The sequence below is a fragment of the Callorhinus ursinus genome, unplaced genomic scaffold (genome assembly GCF_003265705.2).
Source record: "Callorhinus ursinus isolate GAN/ISIS: 27379988/994484 unplaced genomic scaffold, GSC_fseal_2.0 scaffold28, whole genome shotgun sequence".
In the NCBI taxonomy this organism is placed as follows: Eukaryota; Metazoa; Chordata; class Mammalia; order Carnivora; family Otariidae; genus Callorhinus; species Callorhinus ursinus.
In genome coordinates this window covers 17,916,480-17,929,543 of record NW_027397090.1, presented here as the reverse complement: position 1 = coordinate 17,929,543, position 13,064 = coordinate 17,916,480, and the positions used below count along the sequence as shown (strand labels likewise).

The 13,064-nt window shown below is 48.9% G+C and overlaps 1 protein-coding gene across 9 annotated transcripts in view; it reads right to left on the bottom strand.

The window, feature by feature from the left end:
• Positions 1 to 13,064, bottom strand: part of AUH (AU RNA binding methylglutaconyl-CoA hydratase) — a 384,072-nt gene that overhangs the window by 103,622 nt on the left and 267,386 nt on the right. The window contains exon 12 of one of the 9 annotated variants that reach the window (XM_025891645.2): positions 949 to 976. The exons of 7 other annotated variants lie outside the window; for them this stretch is intronic. In XM_025891645.2, the coding sequence (XP_025747430.2) occupies positions 967 to 976 (10 nt within the window). In that variant the 3' untranslated portion in view covers positions 949 to 966. Of the gene's footprint in view, positions 1 to 948; positions 977 to 11,579; positions 12,880 to 13,064 lie in introns of those variants that run through there. One more of the 9 variants, XM_073878193.1, reaches the window with a different exon arrangement.

Sequence of the window (13,064 nt, the reverse complement as noted above, 5' to 3'; positions counted from 1 at the left end):
TCCAGGAGGCAGGGCAGTCAGGCTTGTCCCTGCTAGCTTTGGTGCACTCCTCTCTGGTGGGGAAGAAGGGCCCGCTGCAGAGGTGAGGCTTCCTACCTGAGAACACACGCAGCGGCGTCCGTGCCATGGCTCTGCACAGCACAGCCCTGAAAGGGACTGCTCTTTGTTTACTCGCTCTTTAACATGAACAGACAATGGGGTTCCCAAGCATTTAAGGAGATCTTCCGATGCGGAAGAGGGAGTCAAAGAGAGAGAGGGGTGGGGAGGAGGGAGGAAGGGATACAGTGGTGATACGGCTGGGTCCACCGCAAGGGAGCAAGTCCCCCAGGGAAGGGGGCTTCTTTATTGTTCACGCGGAGCCGCACTTGGACAGACAGGTGGCCTGGGCATCAGCAAAGGGCAGTCATATGTCCCCAGAGGCACAGTTCCCTGTAGGCCGCACGTCCACCGAGATGCAGCTTGGACCGTGGATGGCACCCAGCGGGGACCCACACTGGCCAGTGCAGCAAGCAGTGCTGGTCCCACGGAGGAGGTGCCGACATTTGGCACTGACTGCACCCCAGAAGCAACGGCTGGGCGCTCTGGTCTCAAAAGGCACCACTCCCCCTGAGCTCGCTTCTCCCAGCACCTGCCCGGAGGCTGGAGCCTGGAGGTCTCGCGGTGCTGTCTTCTCCCACAGAAGGACACTTGGGGGCAGTCATTCAACGTTGCACACACTCTCCTCTGGGTGGCTCCCGCTCTCTCGAGAACGGAGCCTCTCCTGGGGGCTCCAGGATGCTCTGTGACAACTGAGCCTCATCCGCACACGAGACCCCAGGTATGGCTTGCACACGCCCCTGCGGCTGGCCAGGCTGCAGGGCGCTCTCAGAGGGAAGCGCCGGACATCCCACCGCAGGGCTCAGAAATCACGTCCGTCCGCAGAGCCCGGGCCGTCATGGGAGAGGACAAGCTCAGAGAGGCGTTGTTCTAAGGAAAGCTGGAGAGAGACACACACGGCAGTACTGTGAGGACCTTAGGACCAAAATGCTAACAAGGGAACAATTTGCTGACAAAATGGCACATTCCATGCGGGGGGGCGGGTTGCAGAGGAAGCCAAGTGATGGGGGACGGGATGGGACAGTGGCTCACGGGCGGGACTTCAGAGTGGACTTTGCAAACATGGTGGCCCGGCAGCAGCCCGCCCCGGGGGGAGGTCTTGGAGACTCCCAGCAAGGGGGGGAGGTGCCTGCAAACAAGACCCTGTGCCCACTCCCTCCCACGTGATGCTGCCCTTCGTGTCTGCCTGGCAGCTGCCCTGCACCTGGGGCATCGGTTCACAAGGGGACGCAGCCCCACATGACCCCGGCCGCACCCCTCCAGGCGGCAGGGCCAGCTTGGTGACAGGGCACAGCCCTACCGAAGCTGGACAGGGGTTCCTTGGGAGAACATTCTCAGATCCACGCCCAAACGAGAGTCCAGAGGGAAAGAAGGGGTAGGTGTGCATGAGCACCGGAGTGTGTATACACAGGGCAATGGACACATCCCCAGTCCCCAGAGTGTGGCTGAAGTTGTCTCTCCTGGAGAGTTTCCAACTGGCTGGGTGATTCCTTTAGGGAAGGAGTGCGTGCAGGTGGGAGTGAGGCTGCTTTCCTGCATCCTTGTAGACCCGAGGCTCAGTGGGGCCCCGCGAGCCAGCGCCGTGCCATGGGTGCTGGAGGAACCCGGGCCTGCAGTGCAAGAGCCACAGAGGCTCCCCACTTCCTTGGCCCCGTCTGCCCGCAGGTGCCTCGCTGTCCCTGCTCAGGGGGCCGCCCGTCCTTCCCAGGCCTCCCCACCAGTGCCTCTGGCTTCCGCCCATTTCTCCACGTTAACCCTACAGGGACACGGAGGGCCCCAGGACCGGGCACCCGACAGGACGACAGAAGGGTCCTTCCCTGTCCCTGTAGGGTGGTCATTGCTGACACACACACTCACACGGACACACCCTCACACCGTTGTACACATGTATACCTACACACACGCACTCGCACGTTCATGCACATGCACGCATGCTCACACACATTCATGCTCACAGGGGTGCACACTCACACACTTACACATACCCACATGTATTCACACCAGCACACACGCACACACACACACACACACCAGGCCCTGGGTGAGACCACCCCAGCCGTACACCACCCCATTCCACAAACCTGACTGAGGTGGGCACGTACCGGTGACCCCAAGTCCCCTACCTGCTAGACTATACCTTACCTCTGACTCCTGTTTTCAGGTACTGGGCTGGCCCAGTGGCAGGTGAAGGGGAGGCAAGGGAGGCCATCACCTTGGGAGCAAAATGTTAACAGGGGGATGGCAAAACCTCAGTCATCAAATAATATTTTAGTGCAATATTTAAAAAACTGAAATTAATGCAAAACAATGCATGATCATTCAAGACCGTAGTGGCACTGTGCTGAGCTACACTGGAGCCCGAAGTAAGAGGGGCAACCAGTAAAACATGCTCTCCCTGCCCCACAGTCCAGTCTAATCAGGACGAACACCAGGTGAACAGGCTGGGGAGCAAGCGCCTGACCCGTGCCCTTCAAAAGGTACAGGACACACTGGGGAGCTATCCCGCGTGGAGGAGTCCAAGGAGATGACAGCGATACACAATGTGGGGCCCTAGAGAGGCCAGGGCACCGCAGGGGGCAGGACGGAAACTTGGGTCAGTTGACACTGTTTTACCAAAGTCAGTTCTCGGTTTGGATGGTTGCCCCACCTCCTGTGACGGTGGCAGAGATGCTCACAGCATCCCCCTATGACCTCTGAAACTTGTCTGTAAGTCTCAGATGGCTTCCGAATTTAAAAAGTTAAAAAATGTAAATAAATTAGCTGACCTATCAAAGAGAGAGAGAGAGAGAGGACCAGCGTCTCTCTTGCTTGAGCCTGTGCTCAGTAGAGACCATTTCTGGCCGCTGAACCAGCCCCAGATGAGATGAGCGTGGAGATCAGGGGTCTGGCCTGCAAGGCTGGGTGAGGGCACCTGGGGGGGTGGACTCAGAGCAGAGGGAGGCTCAGGGTACGGGACGGTTGGAGACACCCGAGGCTGGCAGCGGTCAGCGATGGCCATGGGCACTCCCGCTGCAGGGGTGGGGTCAGAGAGCTTGCTCGGGACGAGGACACAGAGCGAAGGTGTGATGACAGCCACCCAGCGCCGGCTCCGTCTACACGATGGGCTGCAGGACACACAACTCGGGACATGTTTGCCGAGGAGGGCTGGCTTCCCGGTGGAACAGGAGACCGGCGGAAATGACCTCTTGCTTTGCCAGCCTGCCTTACAAGGACGGTGTTTGATCAGACAGATCAAGAGTCTAACTTTGAGTGATTATATATTCATAGAAGCCTGGGGCCAAGGGGTCTGAGCAAAATGATTCAACCCAAGCCGGGACCTCAACATGGCTCGCTCCATGTCCCCAGGGCTGCTGTGCTGGTGGGAACTTTGCATGAGGCTCGTTGTGGATGAGGTGGGAGTGCAGGGGCCCTGATATTCCTGGGGAGAAACCCCTGCCTCCATCGGTTCCAACAAAGTAGTGACTGGCAGTTGGCAGGCAGGACCCCGTGAACTGCCCACGGCACGTTCCGGAGCTCTCTTGGTCCTGAAGACAAACAGCCCACCAAGAAATGAGCCGTACACCTTGACGTGGGGCAGGAAGCTGTGGTGTGCCACTCCCGCTCAGAAGAGGCGGGTTGTATGGCCCTGGGCAGCCTAGAACCTTCCAAGGGGCTCTGCAGTGCGGGAGCAGGGGCGGGCAGCCTGCTGCTGGGCTGGACTGAGTCCCCGAAAACAGGTGTCAGAGGCAGCTTATAATCCAGCAGGTGGGAGACTCGGGGTCACCGGTACGTGCCCACCTCGGACAGCCAGATTTGTGGCATGGGGTGGTGTGCGGCTGGGGGGGGTCTCACCCAGGGCCAGGTGGGTGTGTGTTCATGCTGGTGTGAATGCATGTGGGTGTGTGTAAGTGTGCAAGTGTGCACCGGTGTGAGCGTGTGTATATGATGTGTGTGAGCATGGGTACACGAGTGAGGGTGTGTGTGTATTTGTGAGCCACTCCTCCTTCCCCTCCCTCCTCTCCCCCACACAGCTTTGCACCCAAGTGCAAGTCACCCAAATGCTCTTGTAAACAAACCCACGAGTGGAGCGACAGGGTGTCAGCTGCTCTCCCCCTTGCCGTCATCTCTAGTCCTTGTAACAGCCCCATGGCACTAGTATCTCTTTCCTTCCTCTGTAGATGCAAAATGAACTCAAGGCCAATGACATTCCCACGCTAACAGCAATTGGGGCTGGGTATTGGACTCTGTCCCCCTGAACACGATGCCCTTGTGCCTGCCACCACAGAGCCCTGGGGGTGACTCTCAGTGCTGTGCTCCTGGCAGAACACTCCCTCCTTCCACCGGCTTCCCCAGGGGAAATGGCATGTGGCACAGAGCATCGGCCACGCCAGGCAGCCCACGTCACGCAGGAGAGCGGTCTCTTGGGCTGGAGCCTCAGTCTCGGGGGCATCCAAGGGCCCTGGAGGATCGGGATTTTCCCAAAGTGGCCCGGAGGAGGCTCCTGCCATTCTGTCTTCTGTGTGGGGCTCCTGAGCATCCCAGTTTGCTTCTCTGGGCAAACAGCTTCCTCTGCTGGTTCATGGCCTCTCTGCTCTCCATGAGCTGCCTGCACCCCCACACATCCAGCCACCACTCGGGGTGCCCCCTCCAGCAAACACCCACCATCACCTGACAAACGCTCCTTGTCCTGGTTCCTAATGCAAATCCGTGGTCCCGGCTTGGGTCCGGACCCACCCTCATGCACCTGAGTGATGGCCGGGGGGTCAGGACACAGGTAAGAGGAAGAACATAGCCACTTCCTGGGCAGATTTGCCCCAAAAGTTCATGGCCCCCCTGGCAAGTATATTCACACCGGGTTTCTGACCTCCGGGGAGACGGAGTTACACATGGAATCGCAAACAGAATTTAAGCGTTAGAAGCCTGCAGATAGCCCCTGCCACTGAGAGCAGTGTCTTGGAACATACTAGAAATAGATGCTCAACACATTTTTTTTTTTTAATGAATAGCTCTGAAAAATGGGAGGAAATCCTGGATGGTTATTTCAAATTGCCCACATAACTGGGTGGAAACTTCTCCATCGCAGAGGAATTTTTTCCTGTGGTACCTATAAGTACTCAGTACAGTCACAAAGCGAAGGCAGGCTGCAGTGTGAGGGATGTGAGGCCCACCTGGGTACAAGGACACCCCCTGGTTAGGAGAAGGGAGTGTCTGAGTGTCTGTTCCACTGCATCCAGATGCCTCTTTCAAAGGGCAGTATTATAAAAGGTCTCACTCACCCCAGTGTGAACAACAATAAACTTGGAGTCTCAGTGAGCTGGGGTCGCATGGCTGGGGGTGACACTGGAGTGATGCCTGTTTATGGGGGTGCTCCTCTGTGATGGGCCCTGTCCCGAACACCTGACATACTGGTACTCATCGCCTCCTCCGATACCTCTTTGGAGGGTCATCACCCCCACTGCAAGTGGGGGTTTGTGCCCGGCGTCAGCCACGGGGGATCCCACGTGCCGCCCAGAGCGGGCTCAGCCGCTGGCTTTCACTGTCTCCACCATCACGCCGGTGGGAGGGAGGCTCCAGAAGAAACACACCAAATGGTTTCCTTTCGTTTAAAAGTTCAAATCTAATGCATCACAGGAAGGAAATGCTACGTTGGTTTTCTTTCCTTTTTCTTTAACCAGACTTCAATTTCAGTTTCGAGTCACTTTAAAAAACTTCACAAAACTCCCTTGTGCTTTATCAGTAATTGTTAGCCGTCTAATTGAGCAGAATGAGTCGTCATGTTGCCAAAGAACATCAGCGGGTTGTCACAAATCAGACCCACATGCTCACCGCCCGAGCGCGTCTGCACCGTCAGGTTGGGGGGAGACGGGGTGATGGCGGGCTTGTCTCGGTGCCTGGGGTCACCCCGCCGCACAGGTTCGCCTGTGTTCTGCTCCCGCTTCCGGAGTAAAAGCAGGTACATGCCCTGCTGGCCTTGCCAGTCTCGCTGCGCCAAAAGCTCTCCAAGCTGCCTCTCTTGGGGACGCCAGCCCTGCCCCCTTCCCCTCTCAGCCTTTCCAGCATGGGGGGCGCCTGGCAGGACAACGAACTGGCCCCTGGGGCCACGCAAATCGAGGTCGGTGCCGTGACACCTCTTCCAGGCTAGAGTCGTACCTCTCCAAGCCACAGGCTCCCATCTCTATCACTCTACACAGTGATAACCCCACTGGTTCCTGAATGCCGAGGGCATTCCTCACCTGTCAGGGGACAGACCAGCCATGCACAATTAATTCAGGGGAAGGAGGGAGCGGGTCAACAGGGGGATTCGGGTCCAGTGCTAGGAAGGAACTTTGTACAAGTGCAGCAGACCCACGGCCAAATGGATTCTCACAGGAGGTGATGGGTTACCTCTCCCAGGAGGTATTAAGGTCGAGTCCTGATGAGCACCTGCTGGGGGATGTGTAGGGAGAACCTCTAGAACAGGTAAAGGGTTAACCTGAATGACCTCTCAGAATGGTGCCTGAGGCATCGCAATGCCCTCGCCCCGAGCTGCTCTCTCTGTGCCCACGATTATCTCCTTCATATAATCTTGTCCCTCTCCCTGATCCCTCTCTTTCTCTCATATAAATAAATATTTTTTTTAAAAAAGACAAAGATGTTCTCTGGGGACAATTGGGGAAAATAAATAAGTAAATAAAAGGAAAGGAAAAGAAGAACTAAACCTATCTTTACACATAGACGACACTATCTTGTATATAGAAAATCCTAAGTAACCCGCAAAACAATCTCTGGTGCTAATACACAAGTTCAGAGAATTTGCAGACTACAAGATCGATATATAAAAATCAATTGTTCTTCAGTATACTAGCAATGAGCAATCCAAAAGTGAAATTAAGAAAACAATGCCCTTTTTAAAAAAGATTTTAATCATTTATTTATTTGAGAGAGCAGGGAGGGGCAGAGGGAGAAGGAGAAGCACACCTCCCTCCGAGCAGAGGGCTCGATTGCAGGACCCTGAGATCATGACCCGAGCTGAAATCAAGAGTTGGATGCTCAACTGACTGAGCCACCCAGGCGCCCCAACAATGCCAATTTTAAAGCATTATCAAATCGAATAAAGTACCTAGGAGTAAATTTAACAAAAGAAGTGAAAGATTTTTACACTTTGAACTACAAAATATTTTTCAGAGAAACTAAAGAAGAAATAAAGTAAGTAAGTGGAGAGACATCCTGTGTTCATAGATAGGAAAAGCTTACTGTTGTCTTTCAAAGGCCCAGCTGGCTTTTTTTGCCCTAAAGTGACAGGCTAATCTTAAAATTCCTAAGGAAATGCAAGGCACTCTGAATAGCCAAAATTATCTTGAAAAAGAAAAAGAGTTGGAGAGCTCATACTTCCCAATTTAAAAGATGGCAAAGAATTTGAATTGCCATTTTTTCCAAAGAGGATACACCAACAGCTGATTAGCACATGAGAAGATGCTCAACATGACTAATCATTGGGAAATGCAACTCAAAGCCACAAGGAAATACCGTTTCATACACACCGGGACAACTAAAATTAAAAAGACAGACAACAAGTGTTGATGAGGATGTGAGGAAATTCAAGCCCTCGGATATTGCTAGAGGGAATGTAAAATGGTGCAGCCACTTTGGAAACCAGTTTGGCAGTTCCTCAACATGGTAAATGTAGACTTACATGTGGTCCAGCCATCCACCTCCTAAGTACACATTCAAGAGAAATGAAAACATGGGCACACAAAATCCTGTAAGATACTGTTTAGATCAGCATTGTTCAAAATAGCCAAAAAGCGGAGGGAACCCAATGTCCATTGACTGATACATTCATAAACAAAGTGTGGTGTATCCACAACACAGATTCTTATTTAGAAATAAAAAGGAATGAAGGGCTGACACGCTACAACATGGACAGAACCTGAAAATATGCAAAGTGAAACAAGTCAGAAATAAAAGGCCACATGTTGCACTATTCCGGATATTAAATGTCCAGAATAGACAAATCCACAGAAGTGAGAAAGTAGGCTGCAGGGGGACACGGAATGGGGACTGACTTCTGGGCACAGGATTTTCTTTTGGGGTGATGAAAATGTTTTAAAGTTAGATAATGATGCACAACCCTGTGAATATACTAAAAACCACCAATTCACACATGTTGGAAGAGGGTAAATTTGGTGGTATGTTAATCATATCTCAATAAAACTCTTAAATGTTTTTAAAAAGTCAAAGGGAATATTTATTTTGAGGGAGATGAAGTTTGAAGACAGTGTTTGTGGTCTTAGATTTTGCTTTAAAATGTTAATAGAGGATGACAAAGATTTCTCTATCGTTGATTCTATCTGACACTATATTTGAAAAATGATCAAAAGAGATGTTCTTTTTGTAAATTATTACTTTGAAATACTTCAAGCATACAGAAAATGATAGAAAATAATATAACAAAATCCATGGATAACCTACCTAACTTTGTAGGATCTCAGTATTCTATCATATTTCAGGTGGGTCTTTTATTATATAAGAAATAAAATTTTGCATTATAGCTAAAGACCCCTGAATACCCCATCCCTAACCACATCCCTATCTTTCCCACAGCATAACTGCCATCCTAATTATGGAGCTTATAAGCCCCACACATATTTTTGTATTTGTCCTCTTTATTAGGTATCCATGAACAATGTACAGTATGTTCTGGCTTTATAAAATTATTTATAAATGTTATCCTGTTGTGAATTACCCCTCTGTAAATTACTTGCTTTAATCAACATTATGTTTTAGAGCTTTATTAATGTTAATCTGTCCATTTTACTAAATAGAAAAACATACCATCCATATTATATGGCTTTTACCAAAGTTTATTGATCCATTCCTCTGGATATGTACACTAAAACCATTTATGTGTTTATTATTATGAACCACACTGCCATGCATGACTCCTTGGGTATCTGTATGAGCTTCTCTGAGGAGCCACCAGCAGCAGAACCACCAGGTCATAAGGGATGCTTATCTTCTCCTAGATGCCGCCAAGTTGCCCTTCACCAAAATCAGCTCCTTGTACTCCTACCATCAAAGTCAGAGGCCCCCGCCCCCACATGACCTTCAAAGAGTACTGCCAACTGTTACTTTCCCGATCTGCTTGTTATTGTAATTTTCACCTTCTGATTACTGGTGAGATTGTACATATTTTCATCTTTGTTGGTCTTTGAGGATACGTCACATGTGGATTGCCCGTCTGTATCTTCTGTCCATTATTCCATGGATTGTTTGCTTGTTCTTAGAAACTGAAAGAGTTCTTTATATATTCTGCATACTAATCCTTGGTCTGCTATATGTTTGTGAATAGTATATCTCCTAGACTGCAAACTTGTTTTCACTCCTCAACATTGTCTTCTGGGCTTGTTTCTAACTTTAATGTAGCCCAATGGATTGAGGTTTTGTTTTATGTTTTTGCCTTTTGTCTTTTGAGAAATCCATGACAATTTTAAGATCATAACTATCTCCTGTGTATGCCATCAAAAATTTTTTTGTAACTTCGCTTTTCACATTTAGGTCTTTAATCAACCTGGAGTTATGTTTGACTGTGGTGTGAGACGGAGATTTAATTTTATGTTTTCTGACACTTCCGCTTCCTGCATTGATTGAAATGTTCATCATGTTGCTGATCTACACAACCACCTCCCTTATATATAAATCCCCCTCAGAAGCAGGGGTCTGCTTCCAAGTTCTCTCTGTTTCCTCTGATCTATTTGTCTATTATTATAGCTTTATAAAAAGTCCAAACATCTAATAAGCAAATTCTCCCACCTTGATTAATTTTGCTCACTTTATACCATTTCTCCTTCCACGTGAGTTTTGGATCAGCTTGTTGAATTTCTCCAAAATATTTGTTAGACATCAATAATTCTTGGGTTAATCTGGGAAAATGGACATCATTATGCTGTTGAATTTTCCCATCCATCGATCTTACGTTAGTCTATCTAGCCAAGTCTTCTCTTACGTACTTTAATGACAGCTTGAAATGTCCTCCATAAAGACTTTTCACAGCTTTTGTTAGATTTCTGCATAGTTACCATGTATTTTGGTGGCCGCTATAAATGGCATATTTCTTAAACTGCATTTTATGTTGTCTGTTGTTGTGAATGACACATTGATTTTGCACACTCATCTTGTGTCCAGAAAAACAGCTAAACACTCTCACTGATTTTTTTTTTCATCTGTAGATTCCCTTGCATTTTTCTATGCACACAATCTTCTCATCTATAGGAAATCTCAGCTTCTCTTCTCTCAGGGGAATTCTGGCATTTGTCATTTTTTTGCCCAATATCTTACGATAATAAGTAGCTCAAGCAAAATATTGGATAAAGAGTAATGGCAGACATTCGCAGCTTGTCTCAGACTTCAGACACACTCCTTCTAAGGTTTCCCCAGTGGAGCCTGCTTGCTATAGGTATTTTGTAGTGATTTTTTCTATGAAGTTGAGACTTCTTTCTATTCCCAATTTCCTATGAGTTTGTGCTGTGAATGTATGTTGAATTTTAAACTTACTGTGGTGAATTACGCAAATAGTTTTTCAAATGTAATCTTACATTCCTCAAAAAACCCAGATGCGTCAGGATCGATTTGTTTTTACACAATGCTGAATGAAGTCTGTTGGCTAATCTCTATCAGGATTTTCCTGCCCACATCTATGAGGACGATGAATATCCTTTCTCATGTTGTCCTAGTCTGCTTTGGTAGAAAAAAAATAAACTCACCTCAGAACATGCGTCAGAGATCAGCGCCTCTCTATTCTCTGGAACATTCTGTGCAACATTGGGATACCTGTTCCTGGGCCGTTTGGCAGAATTCTCTTATAAAACTGCCTGGTCCTGGCATCTTGTGTAGAGAATTAAGCAGAGTAGACTTCTAAATTTCTTTAATGGTTGAAGGTTTATTCAGATTCTTTTTGCTTTTGAATTTTGCTGAACTACATTTTTAGAGATAATTATCCTCTCTGAGTTTTTTTGTTTTGTTTTGTTTTTATTGTTCCTAGTTTAGTCTTATTTTAATCTCTATCCGTAATGACCCGCCTTCTTTCCTTCCTAATGTTGTGGATTTATGTCTTCTGGCTGTTTTTCTCCTCCCTCTGCGGGGGGGATATTACCACTGCCCGCCCACAGCCGGCTCTCCTCTCTGCTGGGCTCCTACCTCGCTGGCATGCCAGCTGGGCCCTGGGACTGGCTCGGACTGAGGGTCTGTGAGCAGAAATGATGCTCCTCACATCCCAACCAAGCCCAGAAGAGCATGCAAGCTCCCCACACGCTCTGGGCTCTCCGAAAGCAAACTCTGGAGGTGCTGGTGGTACTGGAGCCCACAGCCTCTGCCATAGCGTGGCTGTGTGGAGCGGAGCTCCCGCGGTTGGACTTGGAAGTGACGGGAGACAGCCCTTTGCTGTGTAACCCACTGAGATTTGCGGGTTGTTTATTATCGGCTCAAGCCTAGATGATCCTGACAAATACACAAAGATTTATACCAAATGAGATTCACGGTAGCTTTACTGATCATAGTATAATTTTAACAACAGTATTAAATGTCAGAAAATGGGAGCTGGCCAAATAAATTATGGCTAATGGTATAATCCCGGAATAAATACTTTACAACAAATAAAACTTCTATGTTGAATATCTCTAGAAGCAATGGGAGTGTCCTCACAATAAAATATTGAGGGAGAAAGGCAGAATATCAAAGAATTCACACAGTATAATCACATTTGTTTTTAAAAAACCGTTGATACAAACTCAGAGGGAAAAATAAAGCGCCGGCTCCATAATGTTAGCCGTGGTCACGGCAGTGAAAAACACAAAATTAAGGATCCACAAATGGCCGTCGGGGAGTGTGTAAGAGAGAGCCATGAGGGCAAGCTCACATACTACGGCAAAGGTCAGTAAGGACTGTTGTCCAAGCCCACAAAAGCAGCAAGCGGAATTAGTCATGGTGGGCTAAGGGGAGGGTTTCGTTGAGCAAGCTTACCCGGTACTTGCAAAATCGTTTTATGGGGCACAATGCCAACTCATTCATTATCTCTTATTATTGCTGACAGTCACCCGAATCTCAGGCCCCATCCTGGTTGGTTATGGTCAGGACGAGAAATAGGGGCCAGGTGACTCTTCACACATGCAGGTGGGTGTCCAAAACTATCCTCCCAGCTGCCACAGTGAAAATCAGGTTGTGATGTATGGACTTGTGGGTGTGCCATGGAACAGCACGACGTGGACTTGTCATCCCCGGTGGTTTGAAAATTATCTCAGACTTGGGCTGTCCGGGAACATGGTGTGCTTAGGAAGGGTGGTGGCTTGCAGAAGCAGTGGAACGCTCTGAAATCACTAGGGCCGACTGCAGGGATGGCGAGGTGGCGGAGGGGGCCGGGGCATCCTGTTTCCAGAAACGGCCATCAGGCCCATCAGAGAACGCTCTTGTGTCTCAGAAATGAGTTAAGAGTTTCAACGGTCCCAACGGTTTCCCTTTCTGGGGACGTCATTTGGGCTACGATGTCCCTCTCATCTTTGTGGGTTTTCCCAGAGGTGACCACAGAGGAAGTCCATTTCTTAGCACAGTTGGAGCTGGAATGACTCCCACGGAGATGCTGATAAATGCTTCCTGGAGCCCGTAAATGCTGTTGTGTGACGCCCACGGCTCCTGAGTGACACCAGCAGTCCCGAGGTGACTGTTGTTCTTGTGCCTCGCAGGATGACAACGGATACATTCGCTGTCGGCACCAAGGAAACTTGATAGCTCTTGACACATGGTAAGAATGCTTTAGAGGATAACTCTCCACGCCTATCGGACAGAGGAGTGAGCACAAGGAATTGAAAAATATTAGGAACCAGGAATTTGGGTTGGAATTATTATTAGGCTCGGATGTAGCAAATTAATAATTCGGAGTATCTGCCATTTGTTATTCACTGGGTAAATTTTTTTTTAAAGATTTTATTTATTTATTTGAGAGAGAGAGAGAGAGAGAG